Source organism: Nyctibius grandis, chromosome 8, assembly GCF_013368605.1.
Source record: "Nyctibius grandis isolate bNycGra1 chromosome 8, bNycGra1.pri, whole genome shotgun sequence".
Classification (NCBI taxonomy): Eukaryota; Metazoa; Chordata; class Aves; order Nyctibiiformes; family Nyctibiidae; genus Nyctibius; species Nyctibius grandis.
The window spans coordinates 10911410-10930243 of NC_090665.1; the positions used below are offsets into that span (position 1 = coordinate 10911410).

At 41.2% G+C, this 18834-nt stretch overlaps 1 protein-coding gene across 1 annotated transcript in view; it reads left to right on the top strand.

The window, feature by feature from the left end:
- PDE6D (phosphodiesterase 6D) overlaps positions 1-18834 on the top strand; it is a 41272-nt gene that overhangs the window by 17999 nt on the left and 4439 nt on the right. Inside the window, exon 2 of the mRNA XM_068405829.1 lies at positions 13936-14024. Within this exon, the coding sequence (XP_068261930.1) occupies positions 13936-14024 (89 nt within the window). The remainder of the gene's footprint in view (positions 1-13935; positions 14025-18834) is intronic.

The following is an 18834-nucleotide window of genomic DNA, read 5'->3' on the forward strand; positions in this document are numbered from 1 at the left end:
ATTCCTGGCCTATGGTGCTGAGGTGTGCAGTGCTAAAACACCAAAGTCATCCTGGTTAGGAGCTGCCAGACCTGTTCAGGGTGATTATCTTTGTCTGGGTGCCAGCTGTATGGTCACAGTGTGCATCTTTACTAACAGATCTGCTTTTTCTCCTTACAATTGGCCTATGTGGAGCAATCTGATCAGATAGGGCTAGCAAATGTTCAGACATACTTCACAAAGAGAGGAGATCCATCAAAACAAATATACATGTCTCTGAATAGGAGTTTGTGAAAGGAAAAATGGCAGCCCTATATTTAGGAGTTCAACTACAGGTAGTTATCTAAGATTTGAAAGATTTCCCACTAAAATGTTAAACTGTATGTGTTTCCAGATTGCATAAAAACAACAGAAGAATGAGTGAAAAACGAGTCCTTGCCCATTCTCAGCAGGATCTGGTGAGGCTGGAACTACTGGAAATTTTTTCAAGCAAAGTTAAGTTAGGAAAAGCTTTCTGCTGAAACTTACTGCTTTTTTCCAGAAGTTTTTTATTCTGATTGTGCTCAGACCTTCTTCTGCTCTGATCCCAACAGATCCTGAAAGAATGTAATGAAAAAAGGAAACAAGGCAAGATGCAACAGGATGGACACTTCCCCATAGTGGCTGCCTGCTTGCAATCTAGCTCTGGGAAGCTTCCATGGATATGGAAACAGCTAGTCCCAAAATACAGTCCATTACAGTACAGTGCAGGGGAATATCTCAGTGTTACAAGTCGATTTGTGGATACTTTTAATAGAGCTGGTCAGGTGGCATTCATTTTGGAAGCACAACTCTGCCTAGCATGGGGAGTTTATTTTTAGTATTTTAACCAAACAGCTTCAAGACTTGGCATTTTCTCTGAAATTTAGACTAATGGCTCGACCACTGACTGCCTGTGTCCAAGGATTCTGACTCTCAGGGTGCTGCTGGAGTGAAGGTGGTATCAGGCTGTTCGGACTTAAATTATGTTTATATCGGTTCAGCTCTTAAGAGCCCTTTAGATGGTAATCTCTGAATGTCATTCTGTACAAAATGGTGTCTGCCTGTCCCTGCCAGCAAGGAACAGCCGTAGCATTTGTCCCAAGACTTTGTCCTTTCAGATTAACTGCTGACTACATTTTGCAAACGTATTGCTGCAGTTCCCAGAGCTGGCAATTTTGAGGACAATTTGAATACATGAAAAAGTGCCGCGTTTCCGCTCATTCATTGGGTTCCCTTTTACACCTAAGGAAATTTTGTGGAAGGAAGCCTTGTATACAAAAGCATGTTAGAAAGTACATATCAGAGGCATCTCTAGTTTTTTGTGAGGAAGATTTTTAACTTAGCTGACTATTTGTCTTAAAGGAACAAAGAAACCACCTGTGATATTAAGCATGACCCATATAGGGACTTCACTGAAGCACTTTGGGCTCAAAATATGCTTGAGCATCCAGAGTTAAAAATGAAAAAGAAAAGGAAATGAAGCATTTTCATGGGAACTTTGTTTGAATTAAAATTAACCAAGAAGGGAAAAAATGTGGCATTTTGCCCTGTCACTCTCCTATTTTATATCTCTGATGTTTTTAAGTTGTCTTAATGAACAAGTATATTATTGATAAGTTTCAGAGATCTACTCATTTTTCTAGCTAGAAGCATTTTGCTTCTGTTGTCAGAGCTCATACATCTATTTTTTGTCCTGCTTTAAGATGCCGTTTTAGACACTAAAAGTACTTTTAATTCTGCAACCAGTCATCTTTCTTTCCTTCCTGCCCCCCACTTCCATTAGTAATGCTTGGCAGTGGTTCAGAACCACCCTGCTTTCTAGTTAGGATGAATGAGAAACCACCAAATGCGAGAAAAACACAAGGAAGGGAACCACTGGCACCCGCTCCATAGCATGATTGCGGCAATCTGTGCTACTGCAAAGTCACTCCAAGTTAGAGTAAGAGTTTCCATTAGCCAGAAAGCACAGTTCCTGGCTGTGTAACGAGAGAGGCAGTATTGTCTGTTGAAGCACGAGATTTGAAGCCAAACACCTCCCGAGATCTCTTTCCTCTTCTCTTACTGATTCGTTGTGTGGCTGTGGGCAAGTCTTCATGCTTGTTTCCCAGTCTCTCCAATATGCAGTTATTTAAAAGCTACTTTAAGAACGTTATTTGAAGTTTTTGAAGCACAGCGTAGTACTAGGCATTAAGTTATTAGTCACTGAGCTGTAGCGTATTGCCTATTCAGCGGGACATCTTGTCTTTCTACTTAAATTATAGGATTCGTCTCCTGTCTGGAGTAGCCCAAGGTAGATAATAGCGACAGCGTGAAGCTGTGCAAACTAGTAGCGCAGTGAATGAGTTTGTGCCAAAGCCCTGTCTCCCATCAATTTCCAATCTGCAGACCTGTTCTTAGAAGTACATGATATATTAATACCTCCAGTAAATTACATATTCTTCTAAAATACATGAATCCAATAAATCTGTGGATTATCGGAAGTAGTCTTTGGAGCTCAATAGCCTGGTGTGCTAGAGAGCTCCCTAAAAAGAGACATGAAGTGAAGGAGAAAAAAAAAGAAATTAAACACTAATGGGGGGAAAAGCACATAGTCACAACATAAGTACTAGCAGTTGGAAGTCATCAAGGCTTTTTGTGTTGTCAGTTACTTGTTTTACCAGGGGGACACTTTCAGACCGAGATGTTGCTTGGAGTTCAGAGGATAGATAAACCGAACAGCAGGGGAACCTGCTGATGCTCAGCTATGCCATTTTCAATAAACATCACTTCGCTCAATAGAGAAATTATTGCAGAGGCCTTCAAGGAACAAAGGCATCAACTGGCCACAAACAGTGCTATATAAAACTGCCTTTTTGAAGCCTTTTAGGGTTTTCTTTTCCACACTTCATGCAAGGCTACAGGTCATTCAAGTGAAACTATATGAGAACACCAGCTAGCAGGCCATGTTTATTCCATTTAAAATTTGGTCAAAGAGTCTTTGTTCCTTTGCTCAGGTCTGTGCCCTGTCAGTATGGGGAAGTGTGAAGATCCTTTTAGACATGTAAAAAAAAAATCCACTCCTACAGTGTTGCAAAATGATATGAAAATCAAGCCAAGCTTTCCTTTATAAGCAAGCCAATATAATGCATATTTTAAAACAATTGAATAATGGTATAAAATAAAGAGGCACATCAAAGTTCAAAATACCTCATTTCATTAAAGCTAATTTTGTTGCATGACTGTTGTGACATCCTGCATTTGAACTCTGTAAAGAACAATAGGCCATGATTTACAGGGAGGTAAATTCCTCTGAGGGCTTCTGGTTACAACCTCATCTATGAAAATGAAGTTACTCACCAGAACCCTTGATAGATTATTTCCATGGAACTCCCTCTAGTTCACTTATTGCTGAGAACCTTGATATATTATCATAATAGTTCAGCTGTGTTGAAATGATTGAATGTTCTGAAGTAGTTAAGACAAAATGAAGTTGTTTCAATGGCTGAATCACTTTCAGCATTCACTTGCAGAAAGGAAAATTGTTTGATGTGCTAAAATTAAGAAGTGGGCAAACTGAATTGCACACTCTTCTTATTCCAAATTGTTTTGGGGTTTAAAGCATTTAACTGAATTTTAAGCATTCTGGATAAAAAAAAGTCTATCCAGCCAGATTTGAATTGCAGAATGTGCTGCTTTTAATTGCCTCTCCCTTGTCATAGTGTTCCTTGGAGTGGCTTCTCAAGCTGTCCTGTGAGCTGCCTCACCTTTCGATACAGGTGGGGCATCTTCTGTAAGGAGGTCAGAGTGTTTTATGTTTCAGTTATATTTTTTGTTTCCCTTGTGTATGTGGTGTCTTTATTAGCTATTTCCTTAGTTAAATTCAGTTTTGTTCTTTCCACTGAGCTACAAGCAACCCACTTTAAAATTGCATTCTGATAAAGCCCTATGGATTTTAAAGGTCACATTCTTTTCTCAGATGAATACGTCATTCCCATTGATTCACCTGCTGTTTCTGCAAACTCAGAGTATTACTGATGACATTAATTATGTTAATATTCAAAGGGTTCTTAGCATGAGCTCAAGCTTTTCTAACACGCTAATTTTTGAGATCCATTTGAAATGCAGGGAAGATGGGGAGGAGTTGAGCGTTATCGCACTGTAAATGAGAAAATAATTTTCTTTGTGCGATTCATTCTTCTGAGATGGTCCTGCAAGCAATGATGAGTTTTTTTAAGTTATTGATTGTTTTACTACCTAGGATGTAAAGCAATCTTCAGATGTGATCGCATGTTGTTTTTCCTGCTGAGGCATTGGTATAAAGGAATTCTGTCAAGCCTATTCAGAGAAGCCAAAGAAAAGCCTAAAAAACATAGGCAGTAGAAAGCAGCATAAAACCACTACATTGCTTCAGCTTTCTTCTATTTTTGGCACTGTTGTCTGATTCTAGGAACCATTTTAACATCTGTTTCTAGAGGAAAGAAAACACATTTCTAATAGTAGCAAACAAAGCACTTCCACAGATCTGGCACAGAAGGCAGTTTGCTCCCTCTGACAGGAGACCCTGCCCCATAAGCTGGTGATTTGTGTGTGTAGATTTGATTTGGAGCTTATTCCCACTTTAAACAACATTGTATTCTATGTACCACAAGGGCATTTTGGTTTTTGCTTTAACTTTCATTGTTAAGGTTCACAAATCTTAGATATTTTCTTTTGGACCTTAGAAGTGGTTAGTGTTTTTAGGTTGGGCTTAGTTCCTACAGAAGTTCCTAGCACGCGCTCTGGAAGCTTTGTCTACGTGGCCTTTGCTGGTACGTCAGGGTTACAAGGCAGAGTTCTCATCTGCCGCAGGCAGGAACTGCTGGGGAGCGTCACATACTCTTGCTTTTGCCTGAAGAAGTCAAAGGTTGCTTGCAAATGCCTAAATTGGTTCCTATTGCTCAGCAGTGACAAAAATTGCTAGAATTTGTAAGAGAGTTAAGCTTCTACAAGATCAGACTCATCCAGACAGAGAGGTAAATCTTGAAACAGTAGTGTCTACATCTGTCCCTAGTTCAGCTCTTTCCAAACCACTGTAATTTGTTCTTTTTTACCTTTTTCCCTCCTGATAACCCTTAGCTTCATCTCAGTAGGTCTGTAACTCTTTCCTTCAAAACATACATCCATTTGTTTCTTGCTCCTTTGGTTTAAGGAAGAGAGGAAAAGTCAGGGAAATGGAAGCCTGGCTTAGATTGCAATATTGCTGCATATTACTGAAGAAACAAAACACACTCTCCTCCTGTCTTCGTTTAGCCCACCCCCAGGGCTAAACAATACCCAGTGGTTCTATCACCCAATGTCCCCTCCCCAACCAAGAAAAAGGAATTTGGAAAAGGAGGGAGACTCATGGGTTGAAATTTAAACAGATTTAATAAAGTAACAAAACCAATGTCAATACTAATACAAAACACACAAAATTATACTTAGCTCAGAGAGTGCTGGCAAGTGGCTCCAGAGATAGCAATTGTTGAGAAGGGTGAGAAGAGAGCAGAGCAAGAAAAGCCCCCCATCCCCAGCAAGTTTTCCCATTTATAGTGAACATGACATTAATGCTATAGAACACACCTGTGGGCCAGCCTGGGGCAGCTGCCCTGGATTCAACTGCTAATGGCCTTGATCACCATCCCACAGCTGGCCACAGACTGAAACAAAATGTAACAGAAAAGTGATTCTATACATTTTATCCCCACGAAACCAGGACACCCACCCTGCCTGCCAGTGCTGGACACTTCTCTTTCCAGAGTCTAGGAGCTCACCATCTTCATTGTTTTTGTACAAGTACCTGCTTTTGTTAAGCCCAGTACAGGTGTCACCAATTCTGATTTAAATATTTAAGATTTGTAGTGATTACACCCTGAATATTCTCAGACAGTAAATTGACAAGAGTTGAAAATTAAATGTAAACTAACTGAAAGCAAACTGTGTGCCTTATTCTGCTACGTGACGTCACTAGGATGCTATGGAGCAGAGATGTATGTTAATTGTCCATTTTGGTGAAGATAGTGGATAATAATTGTATTATTCAACCTAAACTGCTTGAAAGGCACAGATGTTAAACTGGATAGTCTGCATAAATTTTTTATTAGCAAATGTTGGACGTGGTTTTACTGCATTTCCAAAGTATGCCAAGTTAAACAGCTTTGTATCTCTAGTTTGATTGGCATCTCTTTGCAGCTGATCTGACTACGAGTTGACCTATGCTGCATTTTTGTTGTAGACTTTTGCGGTGTGCCCCAACAGGAGCCCTGCTAAGATAATATATATTAAGAAGTTCAAACAGGATATACTTTCATGGTGGGAACATAGCCATCTTCAAAACGGTTACCCAAGGTGCAGAGAGTGTCTTTGTTAATTTCTTACAGGGAGAATGTGATACGTAGCAATGATTACTGTAGCTTAACAATAGGACCAACCTTGCTCCATAACAGAAATTATCTGAGGTGTACTTACTATAATACCGTGTAGCAATATTAGCTTCTGCCCTATTAGCATAAACTTCTATTACAATCAAGGTAAGGTTCACATGGTATTCAGTAATATGTGTGACTGTCTTTCCAAGTACAGGCCAAGAACAGCTTAATCCAGGACTGTCTGATGTTAGATGAAAATATGTGGCGATATAAGATCTGTATAGATGGCATCTGCAAGCAAAGATGGAAGGGGGAAAGTAAAAAGGGAAGTACAAAGTATACAAGTATATATTATTGTGTTGCTTTTTTGGTGTGATGCTATAGCTGTTACATATATCCCTCTGATTACATAGTTTGCTGTGAAATTACTTTGTTGGTTGCTGAGGACTTTTGCTGCATTTTGTCATGTGGTTCACATTAACCTGTGGATCTCCCTGGCTTCTGTTGCACAGCAATTTGTTCTGTGCAGGAGACTGTAAAAGCTGGCTCTTTTACAGTGAGCACAGGAGTGTCAGGAGTGCTTTGAAGGGATAATTGGCTTCCTTCCATTTGAGGATTTAATAGAGCACCTTTCCAGTACCCAGCACCTCCCGTCATTTGGAGAAGCACAGTAACCCATATCTTGTGCGTCACTCCAGGAAAGCTGGTTTATAATAGCAGAGTTTTAAAAGATACCTGCTCCTGTAAGAGCTGTCGTAGCACGCTTTCCAACTAATCTGGAACCCAAGAGAGTGTGCTGCTGTCTGAAAGCAGAAGTTGACAGTACTATACCCAAAGGCTCCAGTGATGTTTGAGGAATAGCTTCCGTTTTATGTGTTTGTTTTGGTACTTCTGTTACTAGACAGAATGAATGGACGCTCATTCAGTTCCTTCAGATATGGTTTTGCACTGAGTTTCAGCCTTAGGCTAAGAGGAAAGACTCCTTTTCTCTTAACACACTGCCAACATGTGTACTTGTGGTTTATTAAACACCAAAGACAGCAGCATTTCTCTGGACTGTGCACAGAGTGAGCTCAAGGACCTGATTCAGCAGAATGTGCATGTGCTTAAATTTAAACACACAATTAAGAGTTCTGTGAAGTAGGGATTTGGGAGTTGCAATAAAAAGTGAGACTAGAGATTGGAAAGATTAGAGGACGAACGGCATGAGTGGAGTAGAAGCATAAGGCCGTTCGGGTGGTCTACTTTGTAATCCCGTAGTTTGGTAGTTATTTCTTGTAACTTATTTTGGTCCTTACTCCTCAGACTGGAATGAACCAACAGGGATGCAAATATTCTTCTGGGAAAATATGTGTAATAAAAATATAATCCCTAAAGGTTGATCTTTACTTACCGGTAACATTCTTTAAAGTAACATGCTCGCCCATGTCATGAGTCTGGTTGTGTCTGCTTTTCATGATAGACAATGTAAAATCAGGAGTGAAAGTTGGGCAGTCCAGATCAGAAGCTTTTCTGGGTCTGCAACAGAGATGTAAGTCTGAATTGTTCAGGGCTTTCTCGCTTTCTCCACCTTCTCTCTGTCATTTATCCCATAGGACAATTCTTGTTAACATGTAATTGTTGAGATCCTGTTTGCATCTGGCATGTAGTGAACTGTTCTTAATGTTGCATTCATGTACAAAAAAAAAAGCTGGCAAAGATGACGAAACACCTTCCCTTCCAGGAGTGGTTATGAACATTAGGCTTGCCTTTATTATGAAAGATAAGAGTGCAGCAGTTCCTAAGGTTTTAGAATGGTGTAGACAGCAAGGAGTAAAATGAAAAATGGATCATTTTAATGGAAGATATAACACCTACTGTTTGCTGCAGCCTTTGAGATATTCAAAAACTGCATTACAACATACAAATAATAGTCAGGGAGACGGGGGCAGAACTTCTTTAACTCCATACTAATGATTAATTTTGTTTGTACTCATTTTCTTCCTTCAAGGTTATTCTTAATTACCAGTGTGGTAACACCTGGGAATCTTTTGCAATGCTAAAGCACTTAAAGATCACAGAATTGCAGAATGGTTGAGGTTGGAAGAGACCTCTGAAGATGATCTAGTCCAACCCCCTGCTAAAGCAGGTTCCCCTAGAGCATGTTGCACAAGGTCGCATGTAGGTAGGTTTTGAATATCTCCAGAGAAGGAGACTCCACAGCCTCCCTGGGCAGCCTGATCCCGTGCTCTGTCACCCTCAAAGTAAAGAAGTTTTTCCTTATATTCAGATGGAACTTCCCATGTTTTAGTTTGTGCCTGTTGCCCCTTGTCTTGTTGCTGGGCATGACTGAGAAGAGTCTGGCCCCATCCTCTTGACACCCGCCCCTAAGGTATTTGTAAGCATTGATAAGATCCCCCCTCAGTCTTCTCTTCTCCAGGCTAAACAGACGCAGCTCCCTCAGCCTCTCCTCATAGGAGAGATGCTCCAGTCCTCTAATCATCTTCGTAGCCCTCCGCTGGACTCTCTCCAGTAGTTCCTTGTCTTTCTTGAACTGGGGGGCCCAGAACTGCACACAGTACTCCAGGTGCGGCCTCACTAGGGCAGTGTAGAGGGGGACGATAACCTCCCTTGACCTGCTGGCCGCACTCTTCCCAATTCACCCCAGGATACCTTTGGCCTTCCTGGCCCCAAGGCACATTGTTGGCTCATGGTGAACTTGTCTGCCACAACTCCCAGGTCCTTCTCCGCAGAGCTGCTTTCCAGCAGGTCAACCCCCAGCCTGTACTGGTGCATGGGGTTATTCCTCCCAAGGTGCAGGACCCTGCACTTGCCTTTGTTGAACTTCATGAGGTTCCTCTCCGCCCAGCCCTCCAGCCTGTCCAGGTCTCGCTGAATGGCAGCACAGCCTTCTGGTGTATGAACCACTCCTCCCAGTTTTGTGTCATCAGCAAACTTGCTGAGGGTACACTCTGTCCCTTCATCCAGGTCACTGATGAATAAGTTGAACAAGACTGGTCTCAGGACTGACCCCTGGGGAGCACCGCTAGCTACAGGCTTCCAACTAGACTCAGCGCCGCTGATGACAACCCTCTGAGCTCTGCCATTCAGCCAGTTCTCAATCCACCTCACTGTCCACTCATCTAAGCCACACTTCCTGAGCTTTCCTATGAGGGTGTTATGGGGACAGTGTCAGAAGCCTTGCTGAAGTCAAGGCAGACAACATCCACTGCACTCCCCTCATCTACCCAGCCAGTCATGCCATCATAGAAGGCTATCAGATTGGTCAAGCATGATTTCCCCTTGGTGAATCCATGATGACTACTCCTGATAACCTTCTTTTCCTCTACATTCTTACATAAGTATATATATTTTGATTTGTTTGAAAGAAGTGGTGTCTATGACAGATACAAAAAAGAAAGAATTTCTGTTCTGAGATCAGAGGTATTCAAGACAACAAAACATGGATTTAGAAATGCACAAATCATTTCCCTTCATCAGGCTAAGCAAAGTAGTTCTGTGAGGAAGCTAATTCATGTCATGTATATAAAGCAAGTCAAATTCCAGCTACTACAAAGCTTTTATGTAAGACTTTGCTGACCCAATAGGTGGTGGAATATAAATAGATCAACAGTACACCCTTCCTTCAGCTGTTCTACCTAATCCTTCCTTGCCTTCAGGACTGAAGAGTATTTGATCTATTGAGTCTTAAATCAGACATTGTTTCCTACAAAAAAAAAAACAAAATCCAGGAGAATGAAAATTTAATGGTGTAAGAGTGTTCTTGTGATTTTAGAACGAGAAGCTGAATTAGGAATATACTATTGTTCTTCCTCTCTTTTTTTCATATTTATTAACTTCACAAAGCTGTAACTGCCTGGCTCTCTACTTGCTCTCCTTAGCTCCCCCTGCCAGGTGGCTTGACATGAGCCTCTTCAAAAAGAGTAATTGTGTTAAACCTATATTAATTTACTTTCTCCTTTTCAGTAGTACTTAAAATGCCCTCTTCATCCTGCCAGCAGGTCTCCACTGCTGCTCAGAAGATGGAGCACTTTTTATTTTTAGTAACAATATCTCTCATGCTGGGATGGAAGAATCTTAAACCAATTAAACACATTAGAAGATAGCAGTGTGTGTGGGTTTGGTTCAAGATCTCCATTTTCTTCACTCTGGGGTATGTCCTAATACCAGCCTTTCTATTCAAGATGACAGAAATAGTGTGATAAACTGCTAACTAGGTAAGCAGTACAGCTGCTGCTTTGTCAGGTATTCCCTTGCCAAAAAGTCACTTGTGTTGGGTTTTGCCTTTTTTTTTTTTAATTCTATTACAGTTAAGTTTTATACATGATCTCAATTTTAACTTAGGAAATTTTTTTCACATGCCTGTTTCTTTTTAAACGTTTATTTTTTTAAAAGAATGAATCTCTTGAACGTGAAGTGTTTTTTCCAATAGAAGAGGATTGTGTGTGTGTGCACTTTTAAGATTCGATGATTTGTTCTTCCCTTTTAATAATGCTTAGTTACTGGGAAAAAACTTACGAACTGGCTAGAGTATTCTGATCCCTTAAAATATGTCTGGATCCACATATTTTAACTCTGTGTATACACTCTGAATAGCAGGTTGATTTCATTTTTTTATTTGCAGAAGTTGGAAAAGCATGACCTGAACCTGCATAAGCATTTGTCTAGGCCAGCAAGCCTTTGGCTACACTGACACTAAACCTTTATTCATTTGATATGGAATTTACATGGGTTAGCGATGTCCAGATTGTTTAAATTCAAGATACTTTCTAGGCATGCATTGCTGACCTACATGCCCTCATCAGCAGGGATATAGTCTTGAGCTTTTTATTTATTCCTCATCTTTAATTTCACAGTCAGAATACAAAGCATGGGGCAGGCTGTCCTGCATGGATTTACTCTTACAGTGGAACATCAATACAGAATAAAATCTGACAGCACTTTATAGTAGTCTTAACACCCCAAATGTTAACACCTAGCATTGTTCAGCATGGCAACGTAACTTGTATCATCTCTCTTGGACTGGCTTGAGAGGTAAATCCTTATGGGGAGAAGCGACAGAGGTCAGTAGTCTACAGTAGTGTTTTCTCTCACCAGACATGGTAGGTCACTATCACTCTGTAACTATGTATTTCTAGTAAGGACAATAATTAAACTGTGAGGCTACATATACTCTTTGAGGTGCACTTCTAATGTTACACTTTTGAAAATGGCAAATGTGATTTCTGAGTACTCCAAAAATTGATAAAGGAAGAGGAATGGAGAGGTAAGGCATGGCAAGGAAAAGGAAGATAGTCCATGAGTTAGAGTACTGGTATAGCACGTAGGAGGCTGGATCAGTTCCTGAACAGTGCTGCGTTTGCTGTTCTGGATAGTGTTTCCAGTTCAGAGGAACTTGTCTTCTGCTCAGTTTGGCACTACACAGCCTATGGCCAGACCTGTGAGCTCATAAATCCCACTGGTATCGATAGTGGACAAATAGCAAGTAAATACTTCTGAAGGGGATTCATTTTTTAAAGGTATTATAGGTTTTTGGTAATCAAATGCCCAATTTACTGAATCACTGTACTGCTAATAGTCAAGAGTGTTTGCATCACAAGGTGTTGTGAAGATAAATGAATTTGTCAGATGCTCACATTGTCTCATTTGTTATTTTTCCCTCATACACGGCATTTGATAGATTGCACACTGCTTTCTATGCAAATAGCTTCACCCTGGCTAGTTTCTATGTTTATCTGTGGGAAGATGTATCTAAAAATGGTGGATTTTTTTTGACATTTTAAATTACAGTTGGGGTGGTTGCATCCTGCGGGTTGCATTGGCTGGGGACTTTGAGTTTCCTAGCCAGCACCACGTGAAGCGCCCAGCCCTGCTGCAGGTTCTTCTTGCCATGCTGCTGCTCGTTTTCTCTCTCGAATTTGCCTGCCTACAGCCCCCATCTCCCTTCATTTGCTAGCTGGGGAGACATCTTCACTTCCCAGCTTTCTGCCAGGATATGGAGGTGGCGTATGGGGCCCTCCAAGGATAACGCTTTCCATCTTCTTCCCCTTTTACGTTTGCCTTAATCCCACAACAAGTGGTAGATATTATGTGTTTTAGAACAAGTCTAGAAGAACATGAGCAGGCTGCCCCTTGCTCCCTCTTCTCATGCACCAAGTTGTTGCTAAGTTTTGGAAGCTGTAAGGCTGTGCGCTGTGTAAACAGACCCTGTGCATGCATTCCCACCTTTCTCCTCCCCCTTGCCCTTTCAGTGGAACATGGTAGGTCTGGCCAGCCTTCAGGAAGGGAAACGCTCCTCACATCAGCGCTGAAGCAGCCATCTTCCCTTCCCTCCTCCACACCCATAATTTTAAAACAAACGTTACCCTGTAATGCAAAATTTGCTAAAGCATCTGTTCCTTCCCTGAAGCTCTGGAAAATTGATGAGTTTGTGTGAGTCTGCCTGGAAACTGTGTACATTAAGAGGATGGATTCAATATGCGCATCACTGACAGCTCCTATTTATACCTACGTCAAGGTCCATATTGTCCCTGTTCTGTTACTTTACCTCCCCAGTCAGTTCCTTGAGCAGTTGCTCTCTCCTCCCAGATAGCTTCCAGTATCTTGTCTAGTAAGTACTGAGTACGAAGTGTGTACTGCCATAAACCAGCACAAGGAAACACCTGGAAAGGCATTGGTTTGCGTGGCTTTATCACACAGATCCTGCTCTATTTAGGCTACTTACATTTACGCCGGTGACTCCTCAGAGCCACTCTGATGAGCTGTGGAGCAGGAGGCTACTGCGGGGCCTCAGGCTCACTGCTGGCCATATCCCAGTTCAAAATGGCATCGGGCAGGTGTGCAGGCTCCTTGTTCTGATATGTCAATGTCTGAGTTATGTTATGGGAGAGATTTTTCAAAGGTGCGCTTAAGATTGTTACTAATTGTCCCCTTGAAAATGTATTTCATACTTGCCTATAACTTTAATGACTAATTCACTGATCTGGGCTTTTTGAAAGCTAGCACAGCCTCACTGGCTGAGACTGAAAGAGAGGATCTCTGCTTAGTGCTCAGCAGCTGAAGAATTCCCATGAGTGGCAGTTACCAGGTCAACAGCAATAGAACAACCCTTGATATTAATATTTTGTAAACTAGGGAAAAAAGCTTGATTGGGTGTTTTTCTAATGTTATATAGGAAGCACTTGTAGCATTTTTCAAATGCTGGAGATCAGCAATTGTTTGTGTAGAATTATCTGATATTGTTAGTAATGTTCTTGCTTCTCTGCAGCGCAGTAGCATTGCCTTTATCCTTTAGAAGCAATGGAAAATGATAAATGAGGTTAACAAGCTTCACGTCTAAAGTGAAAACTAAATCTGTGACTATACAACTCTGGTTGCATTCATTCTGGTCAAGGGCTGGTTTGTTCATTTATTTTCTGGGAAAAAGTGTCTCTTCTCCTTGGCCTCCTGAGAATCAGAAAATATGATTGAAACTCACCAGGAGCAGCCTATTTCAGGGCTTAACAAAGAATAGTAGGAGCAGCATTTAGGGGTGTAGATAGCTTGTTTTCCTTAATTGCTTCCCAATCAGAAATTGGATGAACCTTCGGGATGCAGAAACAGGGAAAATCCTCTGGCAAGGAACAGAAGATCTGTCTGTACCTGGAGTGGAGCATGAAGGTACTGTGCAGCCTTACTGTGCATTTTGGGGCTGGGGGGTGCTGTATGTCTGGGTCACCAGAGCTGCGAGCGTACCCCTGCTTTGAAGGACAGATGTCCTGGCTGTGACTTCACACCTTCAGAGGCTTCCACCACAATAACCTGGGGACACATGGAGAAGGGTGTGAGTGGATCAGTGGCTGGCAAAGGGGACAATTAAACAATGCTAAGCAGGGAGCACAGCTGGGTAAGGAATGAGTGGCCAACCTTTGCTAGGTCAAGTGTTGGTTCCAAAATGAAAAGTATAAAAATATATTGACTTCTCTCAGTATAACAACAAGGCTTAGTCAAACTAGAGGTCAAATGGAAAACCAGTGGGGAAGAAACATACACAGTTATTACCTTGCCTGGCTATAACTGTCCTAATATTCTCCTGCCCTAAATTTGACCTCTGCTGTAAAATGGCATACACAGCACCTTTGCTTTGCTCTGCTCTTCTGTCACTCTACCATTGCTAGGAAGTCTTTTGCCCTTCCACTTCTGTCCTTGCTCGGTAGCAGAGGACTTCACTGTCCCTTACTCTTCCTCATTTGTGACAAAGCACTGTGATAGGTAACGTCCCTTGCCAAGAGCTTTGCTTTGGCCCTATGAAGAATCTGACCTCACTGAATTAATTTTGAAGGCTTTTCTATTATGTGAGTAACATAGCTGATCTCCAGTAAGTGGAGTGAATGTGATCATTTAATTATGCTGGTGACATTGATGTATTTTTGGTTAAACATCAAAGACCGAGTTCTGCCTGGCACTACTAGGACTTTCCTCTCCCATAAATTGGAAAATCTGTTGTGCCTGAAGGAGGCAACCGGCATATAAAGATCCTTCTCTGCCCAGAGAGCGTACAGAAGATCTGTGGCAAAACACTGTGAGTCCAGTAGCCTTCCAGCAATATACCTGGTTTCAAAACCAGCTTAAGGTGCAGGAGAAATGAGTTGCCTTCTCCTTATTTGGTCCTCAGTCAACATTCATCTGCTTTATGACAAGAGTTCATTGTTAGGACCAGTAGTAGGCTGTCTCAGCTTAAGAGGGGCCTGATGCCTGGAATAGAGGTTACAGGTCAGAGCTAGAGGAAGGCAAAGCTGTGACTCAGGGATTACTGAGAGCATTTTCCAAGGTTTGTCTCCTTCAGCCTTGCTAAAACCTGTACTCCCATTCTCATACCAGTGGTAACAGGCAACAGTTCTGCCGATAGGCCTTAATAGATATTTACTCATGCTTACCATACAAGATACCTACACTAAGGAAAAGCATTCCAGCACTTTCAAATACACCTGTAGGAAAGCAATTGAAATACAGCTCTAGAAATGTAGTAATTCATCAGTTCAATACTAAATTTCTTAAATTGCAGGTTAGTGATGCTTTGCCTCTGTGTTATAACTCCAATATTTGGCATGCCCACAGCAGCTAACAGGACACCTAGAAGAAATGAGGAATCAGGCTTTAGAAAGCAGAAGAAAATCAGCCAAAAGTATTCTCAGTCTTCCCAGATTTTGTGCTGCAAAAGCTTCTCCTTGGAGGCATGGCTAGTCTTTGAATCCTCTTCACTCTGTCTCAACAGACTGTTGCACTGCCTTGGTTCAGTGCAACTACAGAAAGGCATCCTTTGGGGCAGAGAGGACAGCTTAACTGTGTCCTGTGAGGGTTCGTTGTGTTGCCCCCTTTCCCTCCTGCCATCTTTGTCACTTCGGCAAGTCATGTCACCTCACTGAGATTTTCTTCACATATAAAACAGGAACCCTCACCTCCATCAGAGGAGCTTGGGGAATTAATTAAAGCATACTCTGGCATGAGATTAATGCCCATTGTACAAGGAATTGTTAAAACCTTATCTGGTGTGCAGTTCAGTCATCCATCTAGAAGACTGATGACTGCAAACTGGAACAGGTGCAGAGAAGAGCTATTAGGAGAAGCCACTGAAAAGATTACGGATGGGAGGATGGTCTTCCTTAGGAGAATAGAGGAAAAAAGCCATTCTTGTATGGCTGAGCAAGAAAAGAAGGCTGAGATGGATAGATTATTCTCAATAAATAGGCTAAGAAAGGGGAGAGGTGTCCAACAAAGGAAGATAATCTGACTATTAATTAAAAGAAGGTGCGGGGAAATGCGATTCTGGTACAGTCCTGCAACAGAAACAGTGAGGGCAAACAGAATAATTGTTTTAAAGTGAAGGCCATGTGTGTCTCAGAGTCATTATATAGTACCTGTGTGCACGTCTTCTGTGGCCTTTCAGGGCAAATCACTGCCTAAACATAGCAGACAAAGAGTCAAATATATAGCAGAGTGAATAAAATATATTTCCTTTAAACAAGACTTCTATTTGATTTAAGTACAGGCTTCTTCAAAAAATGAACTCATGACATATCAATCATGATACTGTATGACTACCTAAACTTACTATTACCACTTACAGTAAATAAAACTAATATTGATGTGGTATTGGATTGTTGCCAAGTCTTAACATTAAACCTCTGGAAGTGGTGAAAATCACCACCTGAAGCACCTGTCTTCATTTAGCCTACACCCAGGGTGAAACAATAAACAGTTTTTCTCTCTCCCAATGTCCCTTCCCCAACCAAGGAAGGAAATCAGGGAAAAAGAGGAAGACTCGTGGGTTAAAATGAAACAGATTTAATAAAATCAAGAAACCAATATCAACAATAACACAAAACACACAAAAGTATACTTAGCTACAGAGTTGCACATGGTTGTTCCAGGAATTCCAGTTATTGAGAATGAGAAAAAGGAAGGCTAGAAGAAAGAGCAAAAACACCTCTCCCCACCCAGCCCTCCCTTTTATAGTGAACTTGATGTTAAGGATACAGAATACACCTGTGGGCCAGCCTGGGGCAGCTGCCCTGCATTTAACTGCTAAGGGCCCTGATCACCATGGCTGGCCACAAACTGAAACAAAATCCCAATGAAACCAGGACAGCACCTGAAACTGGAATTAACCATCTAAACCAGCTTTTGACAGCAGGAGCTTTTCCATGTACCCAGTTAGCTCGATTCAGTGACAGTGCATTCAAAACTGGGAGGCAGTGTGGGAGATGCAAATCCATAAGGTTTGGTTTCTCCCAATGTATGGGCAAAGCTGGGAGTAAGCTGCTGAGGTCTAGCACTTGCAGAATCCACAGGGTTGTTCCCAGTCACCACAGCCAGCTTTCATTGAGGAAATACAAATAATCCTTTCATTGTCTAAGAAAAGATGTAGTTTGAAACATAAAATAAGTTTGGCTAAGGTAACCTTTTTCCTTAAATGTCCCAAATATTTAAGGTAGTTTTATTAAACTATATGAAAACATAATGATATGGATATTTTAATTTAATTTCAGTTTCTCACTAAACACAGTTGGGCCCAAAATGACTTGATTAGTAAATAAGAAATGTGTCATTCATCATTTTCTAATCTAATCAGAATTAAGTATCTGACTAAATGTGTGCTAGCTATGTAAGTGCTTAAATAAATGTGCACGTAGAGTATATCAGGTTAGCAAAAAGCAGTGCTAGATTTAGGATAAAGTCTACGCTTAACTGCATTGCAGCATGTTTTAATGGCCCTAACTGATGAGAATCAAACTTCTTTCTCTTCTGTCTTTTGAATGGAAGAAAAAAGAGGTATAAAAGTAAAATAAGTTTAAAATAAATAATTTCAATTAAAATTTTCTGCTTGATGGTATAAATTAAAATCTCTTAGATCAGGGGTTTAAAGACTACACAGTCCTACTTTTATTAAAAGTAACCTTTTATTTTGTAGTCTTACAATATGAAAGCAAACCTTCTCAGCAGTCTGTCTTGGGGATGAAAGAAATGTAATTACTAAATTGCAGAATAGTTTTAACAAGTCATTTTACACTTAACTGCAAAGGGATGTTTATTCACAACAGGCTGTAGTCTGTACTTGTGAGGGCAGTAAAGGATGGTGCCATGCAGATTTCTAGCTGAGAAAAAAAAAAAGACTAAAAGTAATTAGAGAGCTTTTAAATTTAAAACTCTTCCCTTACACTTTTAACTTTCTTTTTTAACTTTTTTTTTTTTAAACAAGCCATGGGCTGTGTCCTTCTCCATGGGATAGGAGGGTAGCTTACATTCCCTAACCCGCCAGCTCCCTAGATTGGTTTCATATCAAGGTCCTACTCGATTTGCCTGGGGTTTGGTAGGCTCTTTCTTTTATTAAACAGCAGCCTGCTGTCTGCTCCTGGATGTTTTGATACGCTTTCCATTTAGGAGCAGTTTGGCTCATAAAGCACATGCCAGCTGTATTCCCTCCCCTCTTTATTTCTAATAAATTTACATGAAACATTATCTAATAGGCAGGAAGGATTATGTACAATCACTCCACTGAAGTATGATGGGCTTGGGAGATTTTTGGTATATTGACTCCCTCCATGTTCTCCTGATTAGGACCTTTCAGCATATTAATCAGTGCTCCCAAACTGTCCCTTCTCTTACTCCTCCACCTCTAAAAAAGGCCTTATGAAATATCTACCAGGTACAGTTTGCCACTTGCTGCTGGTGTCTCACCCGTTGCAAGAGCCCAGATACCTTGGATTGCCAAATTACTCTCTCTCTTCAGCTCTCTAGTTTGGTACTGACTTTACTGCCTGTGTGGGTTTCAGTGTTTGAGGAACAGACGTTTTGCATACTTTTACAGGACTTCCCAGCTCTGTAGGAGATGCTGAAACAGTGCTGCTGGGCTGAGAAATAGCCGTTGGTGGTTTGCCGGGGATGCACGGCCTGAAGGGGAAGGAGAAGTGAGAAGGGCTGACACTCTTGG